At 37.5% G+C, this 22,624-nt stretch overlaps 2 protein-coding genes across 3 annotated transcripts in view; both read left to right on the top strand.

Annotated features, from left to right (window-relative positions):
* The first annotated feature begins 1,611 nt into the window (after positions 1-1,611).
* On the top strand, positions 1,612-11,770 carry moxd1l (monooxygenase, DBH-like 1, like). The gene is made up of 13 exons (XM_036147434.1): positions 1,612-2,299; positions 2,392-2,538; positions 3,010-3,162; positions 3,459-3,542; positions 5,924-6,079; positions 6,219-6,321; positions 6,398-6,570; positions 7,873-7,961; positions 8,194-8,290; positions 8,390-8,449; positions 10,494-10,612; positions 10,716-10,779; positions 11,155-11,770. The coding sequence occupies exons 1-13, from the start codon at positions 2,030-2,032 to the stop codon at positions 11,311-11,313; spliced, it is 1,674 nt and encodes a 557-aa protein (XP_036003327.1). The 5' UTR covers positions 1,612-2,029; the 3' UTR covers positions 11,314-11,770.
* A 243-nt stretch (positions 11,771-12,013) lies between these two features.
* The window catches only part of rps6kc1 (ribosomal protein S6 kinase polypeptide 1), a 36,698-nt gene continuing 26,087 nt past the window's right edge, over positions 12,014-22,624 (top strand). The window contains exons 1-9 of one of the 2 annotated variants that reach the window (XM_012867385.3): positions 12,014-12,193; positions 14,661-14,696; positions 16,042-16,162; positions 17,300-17,415; positions 17,868-17,961; positions 18,337-18,390; positions 18,492-18,545; positions 19,892-20,016; positions 20,816-20,914. In XM_012867385.3, coding sequence (XP_012722839.2) covers positions 12,092-12,193; positions 14,661-14,696; positions 16,042-16,162; positions 17,300-17,415; positions 17,868-17,961; positions 18,337-18,390; positions 18,492-18,545; positions 19,892-20,016; positions 20,816-20,914 — 801 coding nt within the window. In that variant the 5' untranslated portion in view covers positions 12,014-12,091. Of the gene's footprint in view, positions 12,194-14,660; positions 14,697-16,041; positions 16,163-17,299; positions 17,416-17,867; positions 17,962-18,336; positions 18,391-18,491; positions 18,915-19,891; positions 20,017-20,815; positions 20,915-22,624 lie in introns of both variants that reach the window. The other variant, XM_012867384.3, reaches the window with a different exon arrangement.

Genomic DNA, 22,624 nt, shown 5'->3' with positions numbered 1-22,624 from the left:
AAGTGATCAAAAGTTAGCGAACCGCTTTAGTTGCTTCAGCTTGTAACCAATAATCCGGCACGAAATCTGAGTATGGTGATGGACTCAGACCTTTAACTCCAAAGGCATCTAAACACAATTACAAAGTCGGCCTTCTGTTCCGTAAAGAATATTTTCAGGATTAAAGGACTAATGTCTCAGCAGGATCTCGAAAAATGTATCCATGGGTTTATCTTTAGTCAAATTGATTATTGCAATGGTGTTTTCACAGGTCTGCCTAAAAAGTGGATCAGACAGCTGCAGCTGATCCAGAACGCTGCTGCCTGCGTCCTCACTAAGACTAAGAAAGTAGAGCACATCACCCCAGTTCTAAAGTCCTTACACTGGCTCCCTGTATCTCAGAGAATAGACTTTAAAATCCTTCTGTTAGTCTACAAATCCCTAAATGGCTTAGCACCTAAATACATCACAGACTTGTTATCAGTGTATCAACTCAGGTCTTCTGTCTCAAATCTACTCTGCATACCCAGAAGGAGAACCAAACATGGAGAAGGAACATTTAGTTTTTTATGCTCCACTTATCTGGAACAAAATTCCCAGAGGACTGTAAAACTGCTGAAACCCTGAGCTCGCGTAAATCAAGGTTAAAAACCTATTTGTTTAGAGGTACCTTTGAATTTTAATGTTTTAGTCTGTAGTCCAACTTGTCTTATATCTTAACCCTCTGCTGCCATTGCACTGCAATGTGCTTTCCTCAGTAAGGTTTTTCCCTTTGTCTCTGTAATGTTTTTGTTGTTGTTCATTTACCGCACTTTGAATCATCTTATTACTGACAAGTGCTTAATAAATAAACGAGCCTTGCCTTGTCTTTCCCAATGAAGCTAATATTTACCTGTTTGCACATTTTAACTTAAAGCTTGCACAAACACCACTCCCAAATATACAACGAGCCTAAGCATACCCTCGTATTAGTTGTGATTTGTCAACAACAAAGCCAATTTCTTTTAGAGTGTTCATGAAAAAAGCCCTGATGGCAGTCCCATAGAAAGTTGTCCTGCAGACCTGTAGCCGTTAGTGAGAGCAAGGCGGCTCACAAATTTGAATCACTTATCTGTTTTTCTGTCAGGAGGAACAAGCCAACATTTCCAGCTAACTATTGTTAGAAGCTTGTGGAAGGATGCCCAAAACATGTGACCCTATTCATACTGTTTAAATGGCAATTCTACCAAATAATAAGAAACAAATGTAAACTTCTGCATAAAAAATAAAAATGTATTCTATATCTGCATTTTAAAAAAATAAAAATAATAGACCAAGTGTATATTAATATCTGGTTTCAACTGTATCTCTCCTGTAGTTTATCATTAACAGGCATTTTTAAAATGATTTTCTCCAATGGCCAGCTTCAACTGATGTTAAAATGTTAATAAGCAATTTGGTAACAATTTCTTTCTTTTCCTCTTAATGTAAATAATCAGTGAGTTTGGATTGAGCATCCAGAATGATGGCACCGTTGTATCAGCTCAAATTAAGTGTTTGACATATGAGAAAGTTTCTAGGGGAGAGGAACATAAGAAAGGCACTGTGGCTTTCAGTATCACTCTCTCCTCATCACCTCCTCATATATCAAACACTTGAGCCCATTTTGGACACTGCCAGTGGGAAAATAGTAAAATCTGGCCTTTTGGTCCACTCGCCAAGAACAAGGAAAGGCTTGACAGAGAAGGTTGTTGTGTGAAATAATCTTAGCCCTTTAACAAAGGAGCTTAGAGAGTTCACTGCTCTGATATCACTCAGAAAGCTTCAAATATGCGGACATTTGAATCTCGCATACACAAAGAAAACTAATGTAAGTTTGAGCACCAAAGGTTGTGGCATGTCTTCGGTAAATTCTACAGAGAGCAAGGTCAAAATGACGAAGCACTTTCTACACATATCGCTGGAGCTCATCTAGCAGCGCAGGTGTGTCACTGCACCGGGGTGGGAGGGCGTTTGGCAGCTCCAAAGCCACTGTGCTCAGTTTCAAGATTTCCCACCTGCCAGAGACATCATGCCTCCCCCACTGGGTCTATTCACCGTCTTCCTGGCCTGGACGGCAGGAGCTTGGGCCACAGACCATGACCTGCCTTTCATGGAGTACCTGGATGTGGAGCGTCTGGTCTGCCTGAAGTGGGGATTCGCTGATATGCAAGGAAACATCACGTTCCAACTGGCAGTCAACACCACAGGCTGGGTGGGCTTTGGTCTGAGTCCGCAAGGAGGCATGGACGATGCAGACATCGTAATGGGCGGGCTTGGACCCACTGGGAGCTACTTTTCAGTAAGCACACTTTGAACATTAGACCTTAATTTTATGTTATTTGTGTAAGACAAAATTCAGCGCTTAAATGCTTTTTCCCTCATATCTGTTAGGATTATCATTCACCAGAGGAGGGCCGGCCTTTAATGGACGAGGACCAGAGCTACACCCTTCTCTCCATGATTGAAAACGATGGACAAACAATAATGACTTTTCAGAGGTCCATAAAGAACTGTGATGAAAAAGACTTTCAGATCACTGTAAGGTGTTTTATTTGTCACATATGGGATTACAGCAGATAACGCCACAACTGTAGGCCAGCATGTTTACACATAAAGATCCAATTTTTTTCCTATTTCCCTTAGAATAGACTTTACCACAGCATCCATAGATGAACAGCAGATTTTTCCTGTTTGTTACACAATGTTTTACTCTCCGGTGATTCTCTATAGCCTATTCATCATGAAAGCAGGGGTCAGTGTACAGCTCAAATTACTCACGTATCACTCCGTCATATCTATCGTCTTTGTTAGGCACACCTCACCAGTCCTTTACTCCCCCAATAGTTGGGTGTTTTCCCAAATGTAAATAATGGAAGCATAATAATGAGCCTTTCTACTGAACGTGTGAAATATAATAGCTGTGAAAAAAGTATTCTACATTTAAGAACATAGTGTTTCTGAAAAGTTGTTCTGTTTTTTTTTTTTTTTGTGAACCTTCCTGTCCTATAGGCTCAGCCTATTAAACTAATCTATGCATACGGCACAAGCGATGACATCAGATACCATGGGAGCCTCAGAGGCACCAAGGAAGTAAATCTGCTCAACCACAAGACCAGGACCACCCCACCTGATGCCAAATTTCTCAGCGTGAACGTGAACAATGTTAGTAAGAGTGACTGAAAATGGTAGAAAAACTCACAAATAAATAATTGCAGTATATTCTTCACTCAGTAATAAGTCATAAAACCCATGGCTTGTATTTTCAAGCTGTAATATAGGACAGATGTGTGGCGAAGAAACTGAAATACGGACATAGCCAAATCATAAATCCTTTTTTTAATCCATTATTTACCAGAACTTATTACACTTAACAAATTACTGCTGAATGTAAAAAATGTATGCAACATATATAATTGGAATCTGATTTTATCTCTCACCATCATGGTTATTGTTTGCAGATCACTGTCCCTGCCAACAAGACCTACTATCACTGTAAAGTAATGAAGCTTCCAGAGCTGCCCACAAAACATCATATTTATCAGGTAATGTTCCTTTCTTTATAAGATATGTCACCTTTCTTTTCAAATTATTGGCAAAATTAAGTAGTTTTCATATAGTTCAAAGTTTTCACACTTTGTAATGGCATAACTACAACCCCCCAAGCCATTTGTTTGTATTCCATTTCAACAACACAAAGTAGGCCACACTGGTGCAGTGGATGACAAAGCCTTTGTATTCAGTTTCTTTGGGTTAAAAGTTTATAGAAACACCTTTCAGTGCAATTACAGCTGCAAGTCCTGTCAGGTATCACTTTTGCGCATCTAACAATTGAAGTTTTCACTCTTTCTTTGTCACCTATTCACAAGCTCTGTTAGGCTGGTTAGGACAGGTCTGTAAACAGCTATTTTCAAGCATTGCCACAGATTTTCAATTAAATTTAGGTTTGGACTGGACCGTTCTAACACATATCTAAAGCATTCCAGAGCAGCTCTTGTTGTATTTTAGGGCCATTTCCTACTGGAACATGAACCTTAATTCTCATCTCAAGTCATTCCAAGCATCTAACAGGTTTGCTTTCAGATTGACCCATATTGCAGGTAATGTTGCTCCGAAGAGTAAACAAAGCCGCTTTTTTCTTTTGTTAGCATGAGTCACTGGAATACTTTACCAAATGAGATTATAACATGAACTAGTTTTAAAATGTTTTACGCACATGGCAAAGATTGACATCATCTAAGCAGATTTGCACTAATTTGGGACAATGCATGTGAGTAAAATAATGGTTTTATTAAGTGTGTGTGTAGGATTACGGTTAGCTAGGTGCAAAACATTGATTTATTAGATATGTATAGAATGTAAAGGTATATAGATAGTTTTTACACTTGTTTGTCATTGATTCAAAATCTCTGTTAAATTATATATAACTAACATCAACCTGTCTAGATACTTCAGGTGGAAATGAGCATTTTTGCTATAACCTAGCCCCATGCATTCGTCTTTGTGTAAAATAAAAAGGTCATCATCATGTAGCGTCCCCCACCTTCTATGAACCTTCAAGACTTTTCCTAATGAAGAAAAACATGCATGATGCTTACACCACTATGTTCGTCTATAAGGATGATGCATAGTTGTCCGCTATACATTATGTTAAGCATGCAGAAAGTTTAACTTTGATCTCATCTGACCAGACCTTCTTCCACCTGTTTGCTGTGATTCTCCTACTTGAGTTGCGGCTCTTTACAGCTCCTCCATAGTTACCATGGGCCTCTTGGCTGCTTCTCTGATTGATTCTCTGCCTTCTTTTGATAGATTCACATTCATCCTATACCCTTTCCTATTCTAGAAGGTAGATTAAACATCTAGGGAGGATACACATTCAAGCCACACTTTTCAGATTTCTACAGCAATTGACTTTGCAAACCATGAATGATTTTCACTTCACAATTTTGCACTATTTTGTGCTAGTCTAACCCCAGAGGTGGGTAAAGTAACCAAAAAGCCTACTCAAATCAGAGTAGCACTACTTCAGCATATTTCTACTCAAGTAAAAAGATGCCAACCAAGAAATTGCTCAAGAGTAAACAAGTATTTAGTACAAAGGCTACTCAAGTACTGAGTAACTGATCATAACAACTTATTTAATATTTGAAAATGATGTAATCATTCTGACAAAAAACTTAAAAGTTATATACAAAGGACAAAAGAAAAACATATACAAAAATAACAATTTCAAAGTCACACATCCAGGCAGAACAAAAACACTTTGTAAATGTTTTTCCAACATAAAACTCGTTGAAACCGATACAGCAGTTAATGTATAGACACAAGCTAAGTTAGAACAGAGCAAAGTACATCTACTGTTTACTGTATGATCACTTCCAAATGGCTTGATGAGCTCAACAGATAGAAACTGGGAATAAAACAGCAAAGTTTGTGTACATAAAGAAGTCTAACTTTAACATAGACTGTAGGCGTGTCTCTCTGGTGCATTTTTGGGTAAAATAAGTATGTTCTTTGTTTAATGAAGTTACTCACATTGTATAGAGTAGCCAAAAATTGTTCTTAAGTAAAATTAGCATACTTCTTAATAATATTACTTAGGCAAAAGAAAAACGTACAGTGCAGCAACACTACTCCTAACAGAACATTTTGTTCTAAAAGTTACATGAGTAAATATAACTAGTTACTATCCAGCTCTGTCTAACCCATACAATCCCACTTGAATACACTGAAGTCTGTTGCTGTAAAGTGACAAAGGTTTTTGGAATTGAAGCTTTTTTGTTGTTGCTATTTTAATTCTGTTTCAACCCTCTGGTTGTAAACTTAAACCAGATATTATTGGTTATTGCTGCTGCTTTGATGTTAAATATTACAGCTTGTTCAAAATGTATCCCTAAACAAATCTGCTTAACCTTCCCTTTAGGTTGAGCCAGAGATTGAAAACCATGATGTCGTCCATCACATGCTGCTGTACCACTGTCCCTCTTTTGTGAAACAACCGTATGATAAAGGGTGCTACATGGGTGACATAGGAGACGCCTGCTTTGGAGTGGTGGCTTCATGGGGAGTGGGAGGAGGAGTAAGAGCAAATTAATTGGAGATCTGTTATTTTTATATTTGATATTAATAGATTTTATTAATAGATCAATAAATATTAGATTTCTGTCTGTCTTTGGTATACATATGTCTAAATATTTCATCTTTGTCTGAATCTTTAGACATATGAACTTCCTGAGAATACGGGTATTCCTATAGGAGGAGTAGATAGTGGCAGATTCTACAGGTTGGAAATCCATTACAATAACCCGCAAAAGAAAGAAGGTAAAACATCGTAGAACAGAAGCACTTTGTTTGTGATTTTAACTTAACTTCAGTTTATTTTTCTTTTGTGACATAGGTATTACAGACAGCTCAGGTCTGAGGCTTTACTATACAGACCAGCTGCGGCAGCATGATGTGGGCATTCTAACCACGGGAGTGTTTCCAGTGAGCCGAATGCCGTACAAGATTCCTCCAGAAGCCCCCCAGTTCCACACATATGGCATTTGCAACACGTCTTTGTTTTCACAGGTATGAAATTCTATACGCAATAGATGTTATGGAAAATACATTGCCTTTCCAGACCCACATGCAGGAACAATGAAAGGTATTTAAAAACCTTAAAACGTTTTACATTTGGTCACAACACAACTACAAAATTAAATATATATTTTTTTGGATTTTACGTGATAGAACAAGGCTAGGCGGCGTGCAATGTTTGTTGACAAGGGGGAAAAAAAAAGATTATAAGTCATGCTAAAACCTGAAATCTGGCCTTTATGGAGGAGTGGCAAGATGAAAGCTATTGCTTAAATAAGCCCAAAGGAATCCCGTTTAAAACTTCTACAAGCCTGTTGAGGATCAAGAAAGCATGTCTAAGAATGTAATTTGATCAGATGAGGACAAAAGTGAACCTCATGGCCTAAAAGCAAAGGGCTGTGTATGGTGGAAGACTAACGCGGTACTATACCCTGAAATCACCGTCCCCCATTAAAACACGGTGGTGGCAGGATTATCTGATGGGGATGTATTGCTTTAACAGGGAGAGGATTATAATTGGACGAAGGATGGTGCAGAATACAGAAAAATGATGCTGCAAAAGACTTGAGACTGCAGCAGATGTTGACCTTTTAAAAAGGACAACAACCCCACACAAAAAAGCCAAAGCAACACTGGACTGGTTTACTTCATTCATACACATGTTAGATTTATCCAGTAGAGACCTAAATCCTACAGAGAATTTGAAGGCAAGACTTGAAGATAGCTGTTCACTGATGCGCTTCGTCCAGGCTTACTGAGCTGTTTTGTGGGAAACACTGTTTGGCATCAATCAACTGTTTAAATGTCAGCCCTGAAATGTGGAAAGCTGGCAGAAAAATAACCAAAATGATTTGCCGGGTCAAACCCCTGATCCGTATGTATGTAGGTATGGTGGCCCCGCTTCTGTCAGTCTGCCCCAGGGCAGTGGTGGCTAGAATCTAGCTCACCAAAATCAGCGTGTGAATGACTGACTGTACTTTAGAGTAAAGCTCTTTGGAATTGTCAGGCTTGATAAAGCACTATATAAGCACAGACCATTCACTATTTACAAAGCAATGACTCTTCATGGCTGCAAATAACATGCTACAATTCTCAGATTTGTGTTTATTACCATTTTTGAAAGCCAAGTAGGTTTTTCCTTCCACATCACACTTATTTTAGTGGATCACATAAAGTAAAATAAAAGAACATAATATGTTGAGTTTTGTGGTTGTTACATGACAAAGTGTAAAAAAACATATGTTTGCCCGTCACTGTGCATTCATGCAAGTTTTTTTTTATTTCCACCCACAGCTTGTGAACCCCATTCCTGACCTTCAAGTGTTTTCAGTGCTCTTGCACACTCACTTGGCTGGCAGGAAAGTCAGAGTGGGCCACTTCAGGTGAGAAAAACAAGATGAGTACGCCAGCCACCCACTCTCTAAGCTGGAGCGTAACATCATAACATCATCAAAGAAAATAAGTTTGTCCTCCAAAAAGAAGGATATCTGTTTCAGATAATAATTTTGTGTGTGTATATATATATATATATATATATATATATATATATATATATATATATATATATATATATATATATATATATATATATATATATATGGTTGATCTTTGCAGAGAAGGAAAGCAAATAGATTTCTTGGGAGTAAATGAAAACTACGACTTTGACATGCAAGAAATTGTCAACTTAGGAAGCATCAAGACAGTCAAACCGGTACGCTTTATAAACTTTTTCCACCAAGAACATGTTCCGTCAAAAATTAAAGTACTGTGAGCCCTAATGATACTGCATCACTTGCTTCTTTTATTTCAGGATGATGAAATCATCGTGGAGTGCACCTACAGTACTGCAGATCGCACTGAAGCCACTCTGGTGGGTCATGTTACAACAGATGGTTGCGGAAAACACAAACAACAAGAAGAGAAATCAGAAATTCTAAACAGTATTATAGGAAATCGGAAATCGAAACACATCAACATGGCAGCTGAATTGTAATTGTTCATTTGCAGTCACTCATGCACTATGAATTCATTTATCATGTTCATAACTTGGTCTTTACCAGGTTCTAAATTATTCACGTCTGAAATAACTGTGCAAATCCGGACGCCACAGATTCCAGCGTGTTATTATTTATTAAACGAAGATAATGTCAGGTTTTCAGGGGGCGGGCCGAAGTGCAGATAAGAGCTCGGGCATGGTGGGTTGAATGCGATTTATTAACTTAAAGCACAGGCTTACAGGAACCAGGAACACAGCAGGGTAGACCAAAGCAGTGTAGCACGAGACAGAGGGGGGAAAAATGGGTGGATAATTAGACACAGGTGAACTGACTGAAACAATCAGCTGCAGGGACAGAGGGGCAACGAACTGGCTGAGGCAGAGGGAGAACAGAATCTAAATGCGGAATAAGACAATGTATCTGACATAGGGAAGCAATCTAAGAAGGAGCAGATGACAGAACTACAGAAATAATAAAGGCCAAAGGCTAACTAAATTATGACAAGAATACACTAATAATCTAAATGACAGAACAGAAACTAAACTAAAGAAGGGCAAGCATCTAAAAGGACTTAACAGGACTAATAAAATAACAACGAACATAGCTAACCAGACATGAACTAATTTAACTAATGCCCGAAAACATAAATGCTGAACAGAAACTAAACAGCTGGCAACATCAGGATCTAAGGATGAACATAAAATAACCACATAGCAGGATCCCCAGGGAGCTAACCTAAGTAATCACATCCCTGAGGATCCTGACAGATAAAGCCAAAATTCAAATGTCTGTAAAAATGAATAAATAGATTAAATAAAATAAGGACACCCCTCTAATCAGTATATGTACAAAATGTGATGAAGCCTAAAAGCACTGGAAAAACAGATCTATTATGCTCTATATTGAAAATTAAGAAGCACAGGTTTATCTCAGTAAATTACCCAATAACTGAAGTTCAATTTTTTTCAGTTAGCTTATTCAAAAAAATGCATCTTGTGTATAGGTGCCTGCAGACTTCATTTTGATAAAACGTAAAACTTATGAACATCCATAATTCAGTTTCTCAGAAAAATGTAATATTACATACTGCGTGAGAAACGGGAATAGTCACGGCTTGGCTAGCCTGTGGGGGAGTCGGTGCTTCAAGACCAACCACACACAAATACATAAAAAAAATAAAAAAGAAAAGACATAAAGTACGTGGACTGAAAAACTGGAAAACAAAGTCCCTGGATCTTGAAGTAAGAACAGAGAGCCACAGAATCCAATCTGCCAGCCGAAAGTTTCTACAGTCAATAAAGATTTGGAGAGCCAGGTCATCTGCTGGTGTTTGGTCCATTGTGTATTCTTACCGTAGCCGTTTACACACTTTATGCTCTAAGATTGCAAACGAGCTTCATGAAGATGCTGGGTTTTTTTGTTTTTTACCAGGAGGACTTACCTTACCTAAATGCTGTTGAGAACCTCTGAAATATTACCAATAGAAAGATGAGTGACAAAGGACTAAATTTAGACAAACTAAGGGCTGATGGCCTTCATGACACGCTGCAGTGATACAGTGATTTGTGTAAGAGAAACCTGACTATGGATAAATCACATGGACATCCTTTTGAGTAGGCTGTCATTTATATCAAACATTATATAGTTTTATTATCAGGTAAAATTGTGATTTATTTATTTTTTTGAGAAACTGAACACTTGCGATTTGTCCCTCCAGGTGCTAGGAATCTATAGCTTAAGCTTTAACAGTGAATGACCAAAATAAACCTTTTGAGGATATCACAGTTTGTTAAAATGAAAATTTATAATGCCACATACAGTACCTGACTTTAAAACATCCTAAATATTTTTTTGTTTTGATCAATGTTTTTTTAATCACAAATGAAGACCTAGATTTCATGTTTCTCTGCCTCTCAGATGGGTTTGTCCACCACTGATGAGATGTGTCTCGCTTTCCTGTTCTACTACCCTGCAATCGACATTACTTCATGCACCAGTCGCCCAAATTCATCCCTTCTACTCGACACAATTGATGAGTAAGATCAGTGTAATCAAATACCCGAGTTTCACCATTCACAGTGTAAACCTCTGTTGCAAAACTATTGTGTTTTTTAATACCTCTTTAATTACTTCTGACAGCCTAGCTGAGTATCAGAGCTTGATGAATACTCTGCCACAAGTTCAGTACATCTCTGACGCCAGTGTAAGTAAACATGTTTCCTTATAGGCCATTCATTTCCCTCTTCAGGTTGAGTCATACATTTTAAACAAAAAGGCTCAGTATGTGTATAAAAATGGTTTGGTTTTGCAATAATTTTCTCAAATTGACATTTATTCAATTGTAATTAGTGTGATTTTTGTCATTGCATTCACCATTTTCATCCATTTTGGTATAAAGGTTCTTTCTAATGATAACATGACATGTTTTATGTTTATTTATATGTCTACCACATTTTTTTTTACATCAAAATTTGAGTAGGGAATCGCAACCAACAAAGACACGTTACTGTTGCACAGTTACACTATTGTAGAGTTATAAAGTGAGATATGACATTGATCAGCTTCTGTTGTTTTACAGAGCAAGGGATTCGCCTACAAGAATGGCACGGTCAGGGAAGTGATGGAGACACCCACTGCTGCTTGCAATAATAAAAATGCTGCAAGCAGACTCTCCACTTCCTTGGTGGCGAAAGCAGCAGGAATCACCCTTCCACTCCTTTGGATTGCTATTATGTAGCATGGCTGTATTTGGAAATGATTCACAGGCCAACTTAGAAATGAAAGAACCATCAATTTGCTATGCAATGGGCAATTTGTAATACAAGGATGTTAAGGAAACAATAGAGGTGATTTCAAGTTGGACAGGTTCTTAAGAATAGATCAATTTACACTTTTTTGTCATAAAATACAATGGAAGCTTAGAAGCGGGGACATTAATTCTCTATCAGAAAAAATAAATCAACCTCGAAGTCTTTAAAATTTGTATATTTGTATCTGATGTTCCAGTGCCCAAAAGCAGTGGATTTTTTCTTCTAAACTGTTACTGAAATAATTAAATGTTGTGCATATAAACAGGTTTGTTGTTCTAGAAAATATGTCACCCATACATCTGTTTTTAATTCCTCTCCATTAAATGCACTAAAAATTGGGAGAGTACCTATATAATAGATCATTTCGCAATTAATTAATCTATATCTAGTGATAGTTACCTGCTCTAAAAAAAATGTGATTCACTTAAATAAAAATGTTAACACAGTCACGAACATAGTGAGTTTGTGTGTTTTATTCTTGTTAGTTTTATGTTGATAAACGCTTACAAAGAATGAAGATAAAACATTACATTGGATGCATTTATTTATGCTTTAATTTGTCGTGTACAGTAGTGCCGCCCCGGTTCTATCAGTGCCGGAAGTACCACCGTCCTGCCACAGGGGGGCGCGCTAACGTAGACCTGTCGCTGAATGAATGTGAACGGCTAGCCGGCTGCTAGCTTCGGCAATGTTGTCACTATCAGAATGATATCCCAGCGGGACAGAGGACAACTCGCTCGGTTTTATACAGTGACAGACCCTACAAGACACCAGAAAGGCTACACCGTGTATAAAGTCACCGCCAGGGTGAGTAAATCGAGGCTGGGCTCGGTGACAGCTCGGGATATGCTAAATGTTGTTAGCTAGCTGGTTAGCTTGGGCTGTGCTAGCCAAGCCAATGAGATGAAGACTTTAACACAGTAATAGCAGCAATGTAACCCGTCAATGTCGTCTTTCCAGTTGTAACAATTTATATTTCTTCCTCAATTTAAATGCTTTAAGTACCGGTTTGCATTTATACGCGGCTAGTTCCTCATTTTATTATTTTTGAAATAGAAATTCATTGAGATCATAGACTCATCAAATCAGTCACAGCCTTGAGAAAATAATCATTTTCGATTTTAGCAGAAGAACAACGCTACACTGGTGTGAAGCAGCAAGCCTAGGATATCTCTGACATGCGGTAGAATTGATAACAATAGGAGCCCAAGTGATTCTTCTAATAAGCAGGTTAGCAGAAGAAGAACTGGGTCATCCTTCGTGTATCATGATTCCTTGTTGGATTGATGCGGCTGAGCAGGAAATAGCCATGCAAGTCTATTTTGCTGGTATGGATGTCAATGGTATTGAGGACAGGAGGGTTAGTGCAGGCTCTGACAAGATGTGTACTTTTTGTCTCTTATTGTTTTTTAACTAACCCTGATTCAATTTATAAATAAACAGATCATATAAATTAGAATATGCGTTCCAATAGGCTCGTATGACAGATTAAAAGTACATTTTCTAACAACCTTTAAGCAGGTCTGATGCACTATTCTAATCTTCTAAAAAAATAGATGTAATGTTTTCATTAGCTGTAAGTGGAAAAATCATCATAATTAGCAGACAAATGCTTGAGTCTGTGCAATTAATCTACAATATGTTTCATTTGGTGTATAGATTTACTGAAATTAGAGGACTTTTCATATATATAATTTGTTTTATTATTTATTTATTTATTTTAAACGGCTATTTAAAAGTTTAAACACCCCTTCTCATGCAATGGTTTGTCTTTATTCTTATCACCCCCTCTGGGAAGACCTTCAACACTGTTGTAAAACCATTTCAAGTGACCATTCCTCCTGAAGGTCATCGAGAAAATGCCAAGAGTGTGCAAAGCAGTGATTCAAACAAAAGGGTTGGAGAAAATAGAAAATAGGTTTTGAGATATGAAACAACAAAAAAATACATGTGCTAGACAACAATGGCATGCATTCAACCAGCTAGCTAAATTTACATTAACAAATATACATAAGGACAAAATATTTATTGTGTGTTTTATCGGACATACAGTAATACGTGACATTTGTGGGATGAGTCCTGAAGACTCGCATCACAGCTTAGTATAAGTGTGGTTAGATTGTCATGGCAGCGTATTTGATTCATGAACCTCACAATTCAATGTTTTCCTAATTTAATGGTCTTTTTTAACATGAATAAGGAAAAGATGCAGGAAAAAAAGACTATAAAATATGACATTTCCTTATGAACTGGATGTTTATTAGGTCTAACATGATATTTATTTTCCTGGAGCTTTATGTTTTTCACAAGAAGAACAAATAATCATCATAGCTAGGCAGCTGATTGACAACGAGATAAAAACAAACAACTGTACAAGTTCCAGTAAAAATTGCTGTACTTGTATGCATAATTGCTTAGATTAAAATAAACCTATTATTCTGAATAAGAATGGGTGATTATTAGAGAACAACAAGAAAAAGTAAAGAATAATGTGTTGTAAAATATAAAAATATATAAACTGGGATTTAAAATTCATTGCTACTAGTACTGAAAGTTCACTTTTTAAGACAAGCGACCTCTTCTGTTGAGGTTAAATGCCAAGCAATAGTAAGAAGAGACCTCCTGTCGGGCTAAAAGTGAAATGCACACACCTGTACAGGTGTACAGGTGTCATTAACGTCCCTTAAACCAAACTTACTCAATAAGTTACCATGGCAATAGCATCCCAGTATAAACATAAGCACTTTTGTGAAACTAAGGCCTACTGTGAAGCCTGAAGTTACCTCACTAAGCTTTAAATCCTGCTTTAAGGCCTCACAGAGTAAGGGCCGTAGTTGTGAGGCGTTTCGCTCTCTACTGCGGTTATCTTGAGATTCATGGAGCAGGTGTTTTCTGTCGAATGGCATTCAGGTTTTTCCTTGTTTTAAAAAATGTTTTTATTCCCATTTGTATTATTATTTTTTTTTTACTTTATTCCTGATTAGTTATATTTGAAATACTGAAAGTTATCCTGTGATTATGAACGTTATTTCACTTTTCTTTAAGGCTTAACAAAGTTTAAAGACAGCCCAAAGAGCCTCTTTGTCTCCCCCTAGCGGCCATGCTGCTTAGCAGCATTTTGGAGACGTCCCGTTCTAACACTAAAGACTTTCGTCATTTGCTTTATAATGAAGTCCTTGTGACACTCTGGGCTGTCCACCCTGCTCCTGCTTGCAGCCGACCCGCTAGAAAGTCTCTACCGTGATCAAAATTCTGCTCTCCCTCTTCTTTACAGTTAATCTCCCGGAAGAACCCAGAGGATGTCCAAGAGGTAAAACACACAGCTGCACCTTTGTGTTTCTATCTGGAAATAGGTCATTTTTGTCCTGTAAAATCTTGAAGTTGCATATGTCTACCAGTGGCATTTAGTAGCATCTAATTAAAATAATAAAATCAAGCAGGGACTTGGTACAAATGGGTTTGTATTGCTGTCATTTCCTGTTTTCTCATTTTATAACCAAGATTTTATCACCTACAGCCACAGTGTTTATGCTACAAAATGTTTATTATAAAGCTGTGACTCAGGCCAACATAGATAATACTTTACCCGTTGTTTTTCTTGAGCTTCAGTCTGACTATTGAATGTTGATCATTTATATGACAACAAAATAAATGTTTAGTTTGTACACATGGCTACATAGATCCTGTTTCCTCTGCAACCACTACCGATTTGCAAGTCTCGTGTCTGCAAAAACCTCACCCCCCTGCGCCATTAGCCATTCACTAATTTGCAAATAAAAAGCACAAGGATGCGTTCAAAAACGGAGAGGAAGTCAGCTTTGTTTGCAAAGCAGAGATAATAATGATGTTGATTACATTTGTCTCTCTGAGACCATATTTTGCCTCGACACGCCACATTCCTCCAGGTCGACTGTGGTGATCGGCCTAGTTTCCCCTGAAACAGCTGGAAATGTTAAGATTTTAGAAAGCCAAAATTTAATCTCAACATCAAATTATGATGTTTTGTTATAAGAAACGTCTTTATCCGTGTTTACATGCTATAGATTTTGCTTCAACTTGAGGGTTTATTACAGAGTATAAAGATGAATAAAGGATTTTCACACTGCAAAAAGAGAACTAAAAATAAGTAAAATATACATTCATTTCCTGAAATGAATGTATTTACCCTTGATTTGAGCAGATAAAGAAGATTATTTGCCAATGGAATGAGTATTTATACCCCTAAAATAAGATAATTACTGATACTGCACTTGGAATAAGATGATGTAGATTCATTGTTCCTATTTTAAGTGCTAAAATCCTATTCCGTTGGCAAATAGTCTTATTTACCTGCTCTAACCAAGGGCAAATACATTCATTTCAAGAAAATTTTACTTGTTTTTAGTTCTGTTTTTGCAGTGCAGTTGTAAGTTAGGTGTGTTCATGTGCTTTAAGTGGTCGCCCGCTCAAATTTAAGTAATTATTTCACAAAGAAATTGTAAAAACGTGCATATTCAAACAATTCAGGCATGACAATAAACCTATATTCATAAATCTCTTGTATTTCTCAATAAACTGATACTTTTAAACATTCTCCAGCCTGAAACTAGGGATGGGTTCTGTTTCGTTGGCCTATCCTCTGTCTCCAGCCACGCTCTCTGTTCCTGTCTCCACAGATAATAGTATGGAAGAGATACAGTGATTTCCGGAAGCTACATCAGAACCTCTTACAGCTGTATAAGAATGTTTGTAGCCAGTCTGAGCTGTTCCCTCCTTTTGCTAAAGCCAAAGTATTCGGTAAGTTACTAACTTTATTTCCTCGTGTTAACATATTGACCCTGGTAATTATATAAAGACCATAACTGAGATGGTTAATAGGTCTTATTTCTGTTTAAGAGGGATCCTAACTGATTTAAAAGATCATAAAGAATCAACTAAAATGCCTAGACAATACACTTTTAATCCCCCTTTTCATTATCTATCTATATTGGCCATTATTGCTTTTTAAAACGGAAAGTGAACAATTTCATAATTTATTATTACTGTACTTTTTATTTTTACTCATAATACTCAGTCTTACTAATTGGGAATTCATGGAGAGGTAATGTTGGTGATGTTTAGTCACCAACTTTCAACTTTTAAGACTGTACAGTGTTTTTTTAAATAATTTTTTCCCATTTTGCCATCTTAGAAAAGCAGCTTTAATCAGTTCAGTGAGCTTCCAGGCAATAGACCAACACAACGTAGTGCAGAAGTGCAACCTCCCAGAGTTACAGGAGATACTTGGAAGGCAAAATCATTTAGCTGAAATTACAGCTGTACATTTTTTAGGCTATGTTGCTACCAGCCTTTTGCTTTTAAAAAGCTGCTATTTTTTCCTATTGTTCTTTTTAAAATGGCTCTGAAACCTAAGTCTGACTGAGCCACATGGGATGCTGCCACCAACACGTTTGAGTGTAGAAGTGATCCGTTTAGGATGAGGTGTGGTGTTGGTTTTCTGCCACACCTGGCATGTTTTTTTTAATTTTATTTAAGACAGAATGTTTTTGGTCTAATCTGACCAGAGCAACTTCTTCCACATGTTTGCTGTCTACAAAAAAAAAAAAAAAAAAAACTCTGAGTGCATTGGAGAACAGCTATATTTCTGTCTGAGATTAAATCTGCACACATGATCTGTGTACTATTCCAATGACTTCTCAAGGCAGTACGTTTCCCTAGATTTTATTTGTTAATATCTTGAAAACCAGTGTTTCCTTTTCATTTCACAGTGAACTAACTACTTTGTGTTGGTCTATCGTACAGTCTCAATAAAACGCATATGTTTGTGGTTGTAATGTAACAACTTTATGAATTGGTTTTAGTGACAGGAATACTTTTGCAAGCCAATGTTTACTGTAAGAAAACAGTGTTGTGAGTTTTTTTGTGCATATGAAGGTCGATTCGATGACTCAGTGATTGAGGAAAGAAGACAATGCTCTGAGGATCTCCTGCAGTTTTCTGCAAACATTCCTGATCTGTATAATAGTCAACACATTCAAGATTTCTTCAAGGTATTTAACAAATTCTGTTGAAATAAGTTATACCAGATAGTTGAGTTGTTTGTTTTAAACACTGATAATCAAAAGTTTGGACTCATCTTTGTCATTTAATGCCTTTTCCTTATTTTTATGACTTTCTACACTGCAGAAAAATAGTGAAGACATCACAACTATAACTCAAAAATATATAGAATTATGTATTAAACAAAAGATTGTAAACTAACTCAAAACATCATGTGTATTTTTGCTTTTTGTAAATATCCCCTTTGTTCTGCCTACAGCTTTGATCACTTTTGGCTTTCTCTAGATGAGCTTTATGTGGTTAGTCTCCTGAAATGGGTTTCTAGAGGTACTAATACAAATAAAGGCCATTAAAACCCTTGAATGAGAAAGTGAGTCCAAACTCTTGACCGGTATTGTGTATGCATTTATTTTATTTCTTTTTTTTTTTTTTTCTCCCCCAGGGAGGTGAGATCCACGACGGCTCAGAACTGATTGGACCGGCTGAGCCTTTTTCTGATTTCCTAGCTGACAGTTTGTCAGACTGTAGCTCTGATGGTAGGCGCACATACAAAACGTCTTTGTTATGACAACTTGACATTAACAGAGACAAGGTTAAATTAAGGGTTTGGTTTGGGATTAGGTTAAATTAAGATCTTGGGGTTTTGTTAAATTAAGGGCTTGTCATAACAAAGACATTTAAACAACGTCAACTTTGCTTTAATAGTGTCATAATTTACCGAATGACAATTAATGACAACAGTCCTAAACATTCATAGAGTCATTTATGTTCATAACAGGTGTTATGTCATGTTTATGACAGTGTAATGTCAGTCTTATGTACACCCCTTCAAATAAAGTGTTACCCAAAACTCTTACCTGAAATGTTACTCTTTCTAATGTTTAAGAAACTTATCATTCCTGTTTCTTCAGTACAAAAAGACATCAGTGGTGCTGAGGATTTGACTATCACATCTGAGTATGGAGGTAAATAAAGTAGATTTCTTTTATAATTATTTTTTTTTTATGCTGAAATGTTGTCTTATAATATTTTTTTACATCATTTTACTAATCTCTTGTCGCTCCAGGCCCTTCCAGTGACAGCGACCTGACCTCCCTGGCAGTGGATACAGACTCTCTAGGTGGGTTGGATGATGGCATGGCCTCAGGTAGCACGTCCCCAAACCAGCCACAGGGGGGAGCCACCAACATCAGCAGTAGCTGCAGTCCTCGTTTGCCCTCGCTGCGTGATCGCCGCACCCCGTCACCTGGCCCCGTCCCCGCCTCATCAGCCCCTAACCCAGAGGTCAGCTGGCCAAGTCGAACGTCGCTCTTCCCCCACAGTCTAAGGAAAACCAGCGGCGTCAACGCCAGGGACGTAAAGTCGGACTACCTCGACAAAGCCAGTGAACTGATTGGTTTTGCTGTACAAAAGGAAAAGGAGCAGGACTACCAGGCAGCTTTTTCATACTACCGCAGTGGGGTTGACTTGCTGCTTCAAGGAGTGCAAGGTCAGAGCCTTCAGAAATATTAACTGCAGGACATAGACTTATGGTATTGGTTCTTTAATGTGCCAGATAGTCAATTAAAGTCTTACTGTGGTCCTTTGCAGTAGTTCTGAAGGTTTCTTTGGAGTGATTTATTTATTTGTTTTTGTCAGCCTGGTCCTTGTGCTGAATAGGCATTGTTTTCAAACAAACTAAATCAAGTAATGCATAATGTGTTCTCAATTAGTACATTTAGTGTTGCGCAATCCAGCAAAATATATGTAACCCCCTTAAAATAAACGTATGCATCATTCCCAGTATAGCATATATTTTGTTTAATTGATAAAATAATGTTTTTATTATAAAATTGTTGGATTTTTCGAGGTGTGGCGATCAAACATTTGTATTCCGACAACCATTGTTACAACAAAGAAATAATCCACTGAAAGTCCTGCTCTCGCTCGCTTTCTTGCAGCCTGAATTACTGCAGCTTTGTGTTGAGTTGTAGAAAATACAGTTTCCTTTAAAATAGCTTCTGTCTTTCTCCTCACTGTAACTAAAAGTAGCTTGGTTCGAGTCTTCTTCGCTTAATAACAGTGTATGGTGCGTTCACAGATCAAAGATCTATTTTTGGAGGTTTATTTCACCAGCTGGTAACCAGTCCGGGCCGATCACGTTGAAAACCACCTGGTTCTTGTCACCTACCAATTTTTTTTTGCTGCAGGTTGTCATACCCTTTAGTCATGAGCCTGATGTTTCTGCTTTTAAAAGCAGATTTGACATTTAATTAGGCTTATCTTATTTAGCTGTTTTCTACCTTTTGTGGTATTTTTTTTGTGGTATCCTGTTTTTAATTGTAAAGCACTCGTTTACCTATGAAATGTGGTATATCAATATGGTTTATTTACTAAATGAAACATAAAGTGTTTTTTCTGGATGCCAATTTCTTTTTTTTTTAATAAATAACCTAATTGTTTACATAATTTTTGTTACCTCTTCAGGTGAACCAAGCGCCTCGCGACGGGAGGCAGTGAAGAAGAAGACTGCTGAGTATCTGATGCGTGCAGAGCAGATATCAGCTCTGCATCTGAGAAGCAGTATGGGTCAGGGATCAACGCAGACCGTGGTGAGTGGTCAGCGCTCTGGGTTTTGGTGTTTTTTAAGTAACTGAACTGTTTTCAGTCAATTTTTTTTAATCCTATTTATTTGCATTTGGTAGAATTTAAACTTTATAATCGTGATTTAAAAAAATGCAATTTCCAAATCGCAGAGATCAGCAATTTTTGGCTATGTAACAATTAGGGAATTAGACATGTCCATTAGGTGTCAGTAAAATGTTTGAAGTGGGTTTGCCTCCACATGGAAGGGAAGACAGTGAGATAATCTAATTTTATTACTTGTTTTAGAGTTTATATAATCATACATAGCATTAAGTAGAGGTCAATCAGTTTAATACATAGACTTGCTTGTTGGTTGGACTTTATGTTCAACAAGGATTGATGTCCAATTCAATTAAAAGCTGTTCTCTTGAATTATATTCTGATCAATATAAACATTAAAAGTTCATATTTAAAATAGTCCTTGTTTACAAACATCTTTATTTAGAGGCCATTTTTGTTGCTTGTGGTCAATGCGAAGAAAAGTAAAAATTCCAATTTTGGTTGAAATATATTGTAGGCAGAACGCAATCATTACTGCTCTGAGTTTAAATGCTGTGGGTCTTTTAGCAACTAATCCACATGGCGAGGAAACAAATTGATATGTTGTTTGTATAAATTTTAAAACACATGATAAATTAAACTGGGGAAAAAAAATCGCATTAAATCGCAATATTAAGAAAAAAAAAAATCACAATTAGATTATTCTCCAAAATCATTCAGCCCTACTGTAAATGTAGCTGATTTTGTTTTATGCTCTACCCCAAGGCCTTTGGAGCACAGTGCTGTTCTTCCTCCAGCAGAGGAGGGCAGCAGAGTCTATCTGATGAGCTGACAGCGTACAGGGTGATAGGAGTCATTAATAAGGTAAGCTTACAGGATCTGTAACCTGCAGAGAAGCATTTCCATTTGTTTTGATGTTCTTTAATTCCAAAATGTAATCATGGAGCGAGTCTCATACGTCTCCTGTAAGGTCAAGTTCCTCCTCTTGGGAAGTAAATCTGTCTTCGGACGCAGCGTGATTTAAAGTTTGATTTTCTTTTTTCTCTTTTTATAATAACAGTCAGGTCGAGCTAGCGGTCGTTTAGTTCATCATAACCCCCGACCAAGAACGCGGATGGTATCCATCTTCAGATTTCTCCTCCTTGTGTCCTATCCCTTATTCTCCCATCTCTTTTATCTGAGGCAGTAAAACGTAATAGATTTACTAGATGTATGGCACGGGCTGAGTGTGTGTATGCTTAGCGTCAGTTATGACTACCACAAGGTCAGTTTGGGTAGTCGGTCCTCTCAAACAGCTGCCGGCGAAGCAACTTCACCACTCAGCCATGAAATGACTTGGCACGGAGCTGGAAGAATGACACACAACATTGAATCGATGATGCTCGCCCTGTATATACACACGCTGGACCCTAAGGAAAATGTTGACACTACACCAACACGTGTTATTCCCCGCAGTATTTCAGAAAGCGCTCAAGTGCAATGCAAAAACAATTTGTGCGTTATAGGCCTGCTCTCCTTCTCCTTCTACGTCCTCTTTTTTTTTAATTTTAAATGAGGACAGAGGGTACAGATGGCAGGAGCTCCTCACCCTCCTGCCCCTCCCTTGCCCCTTCTCTCCAGCTCCCCCACCCTCTCTCTTCCCTGATGTTTATTTCTTAATTATATTAGCGCCCTGGCTAGCATTGCCACTCTGTTTACTCACAGCTCCATTCATATCCATTTAGCCCGCACCTGTTTGGTCCCAGTCAGGGTCGCCTGGCGAGAACGACGCACACGCCGGGTCACACACATATGCTCAAGCGCTCCCCCGAGATGATTAGAGACCAGAACAGCAATGGAGATGTCAGGGAGGAAAGGAGGGATCATGGCGGGAGGAAATTAAGATGTTTTTATGGAAATGTTTGGGATTGAAAGTGAAGGAGAATGATGAAGGATTAGCCTTTTTGTCAGAATATGTACATTTGTTGATGGCATAAAAAGGATGTTGCAAGTATTTAGTTTTTTTATAGCAGAAGGATGTATTGTATTTATTGAAACCTGGTGTCTTTAGAAATATCTGTCTTAAATAATTAGTATTTATGCTTTTAAACCCAGTTAAAAGGACTTGAAAATGAGCTTAGAATGAGTCGAGAAGTATTTTGACGTGAAAAATGGGGAAGAATTTTTTTAGGAAGTGCCTTGAGATGACATGTTTCATGAATTGGCGCAATATAAATACAATTTAATTGAATTATTGCTTGATAACGTCATATATTTACTTTTATTTTTTGGAATAATAGTAAGTGTCAAATAAAATGTGTAATTTCACCACAACCTTTTTGGTAGCACAACTGTGACTGCATACAAAAATAAAATATACATTATCAAATAAGCGACCTTGACACGTCACACTTTATTGCATTCAGTCATACAATATTTTCCAATTTGATATTGACGAAGGCCCTCATAGAGCCGGTGGTGAAAACCACACTGAGTTTTTTGAGTTTGCAAACATAAACGAAGACCTAATCAAGTTGAATACATTTTTTTTTTTAAAAACATTTTACATTAAAAGAAAAACACAAACGAAATAAG

This window comes from Fundulus heteroclitus, chromosome 15 (assembly GCF_011125445.2).
Source record: "Fundulus heteroclitus isolate FHET01 chromosome 15, MU-UCD_Fhet_4.1, whole genome shotgun sequence".
Taxonomy (NCBI): Eukaryota; Metazoa; Chordata; class Actinopteri; order Cyprinodontiformes; family Fundulidae; genus Fundulus; species Fundulus heteroclitus.
The sequence above is the reverse complement of the archived record's forward strand: the minus strand, read 5'-3'. Positions and strand labels throughout refer to the sequence as shown.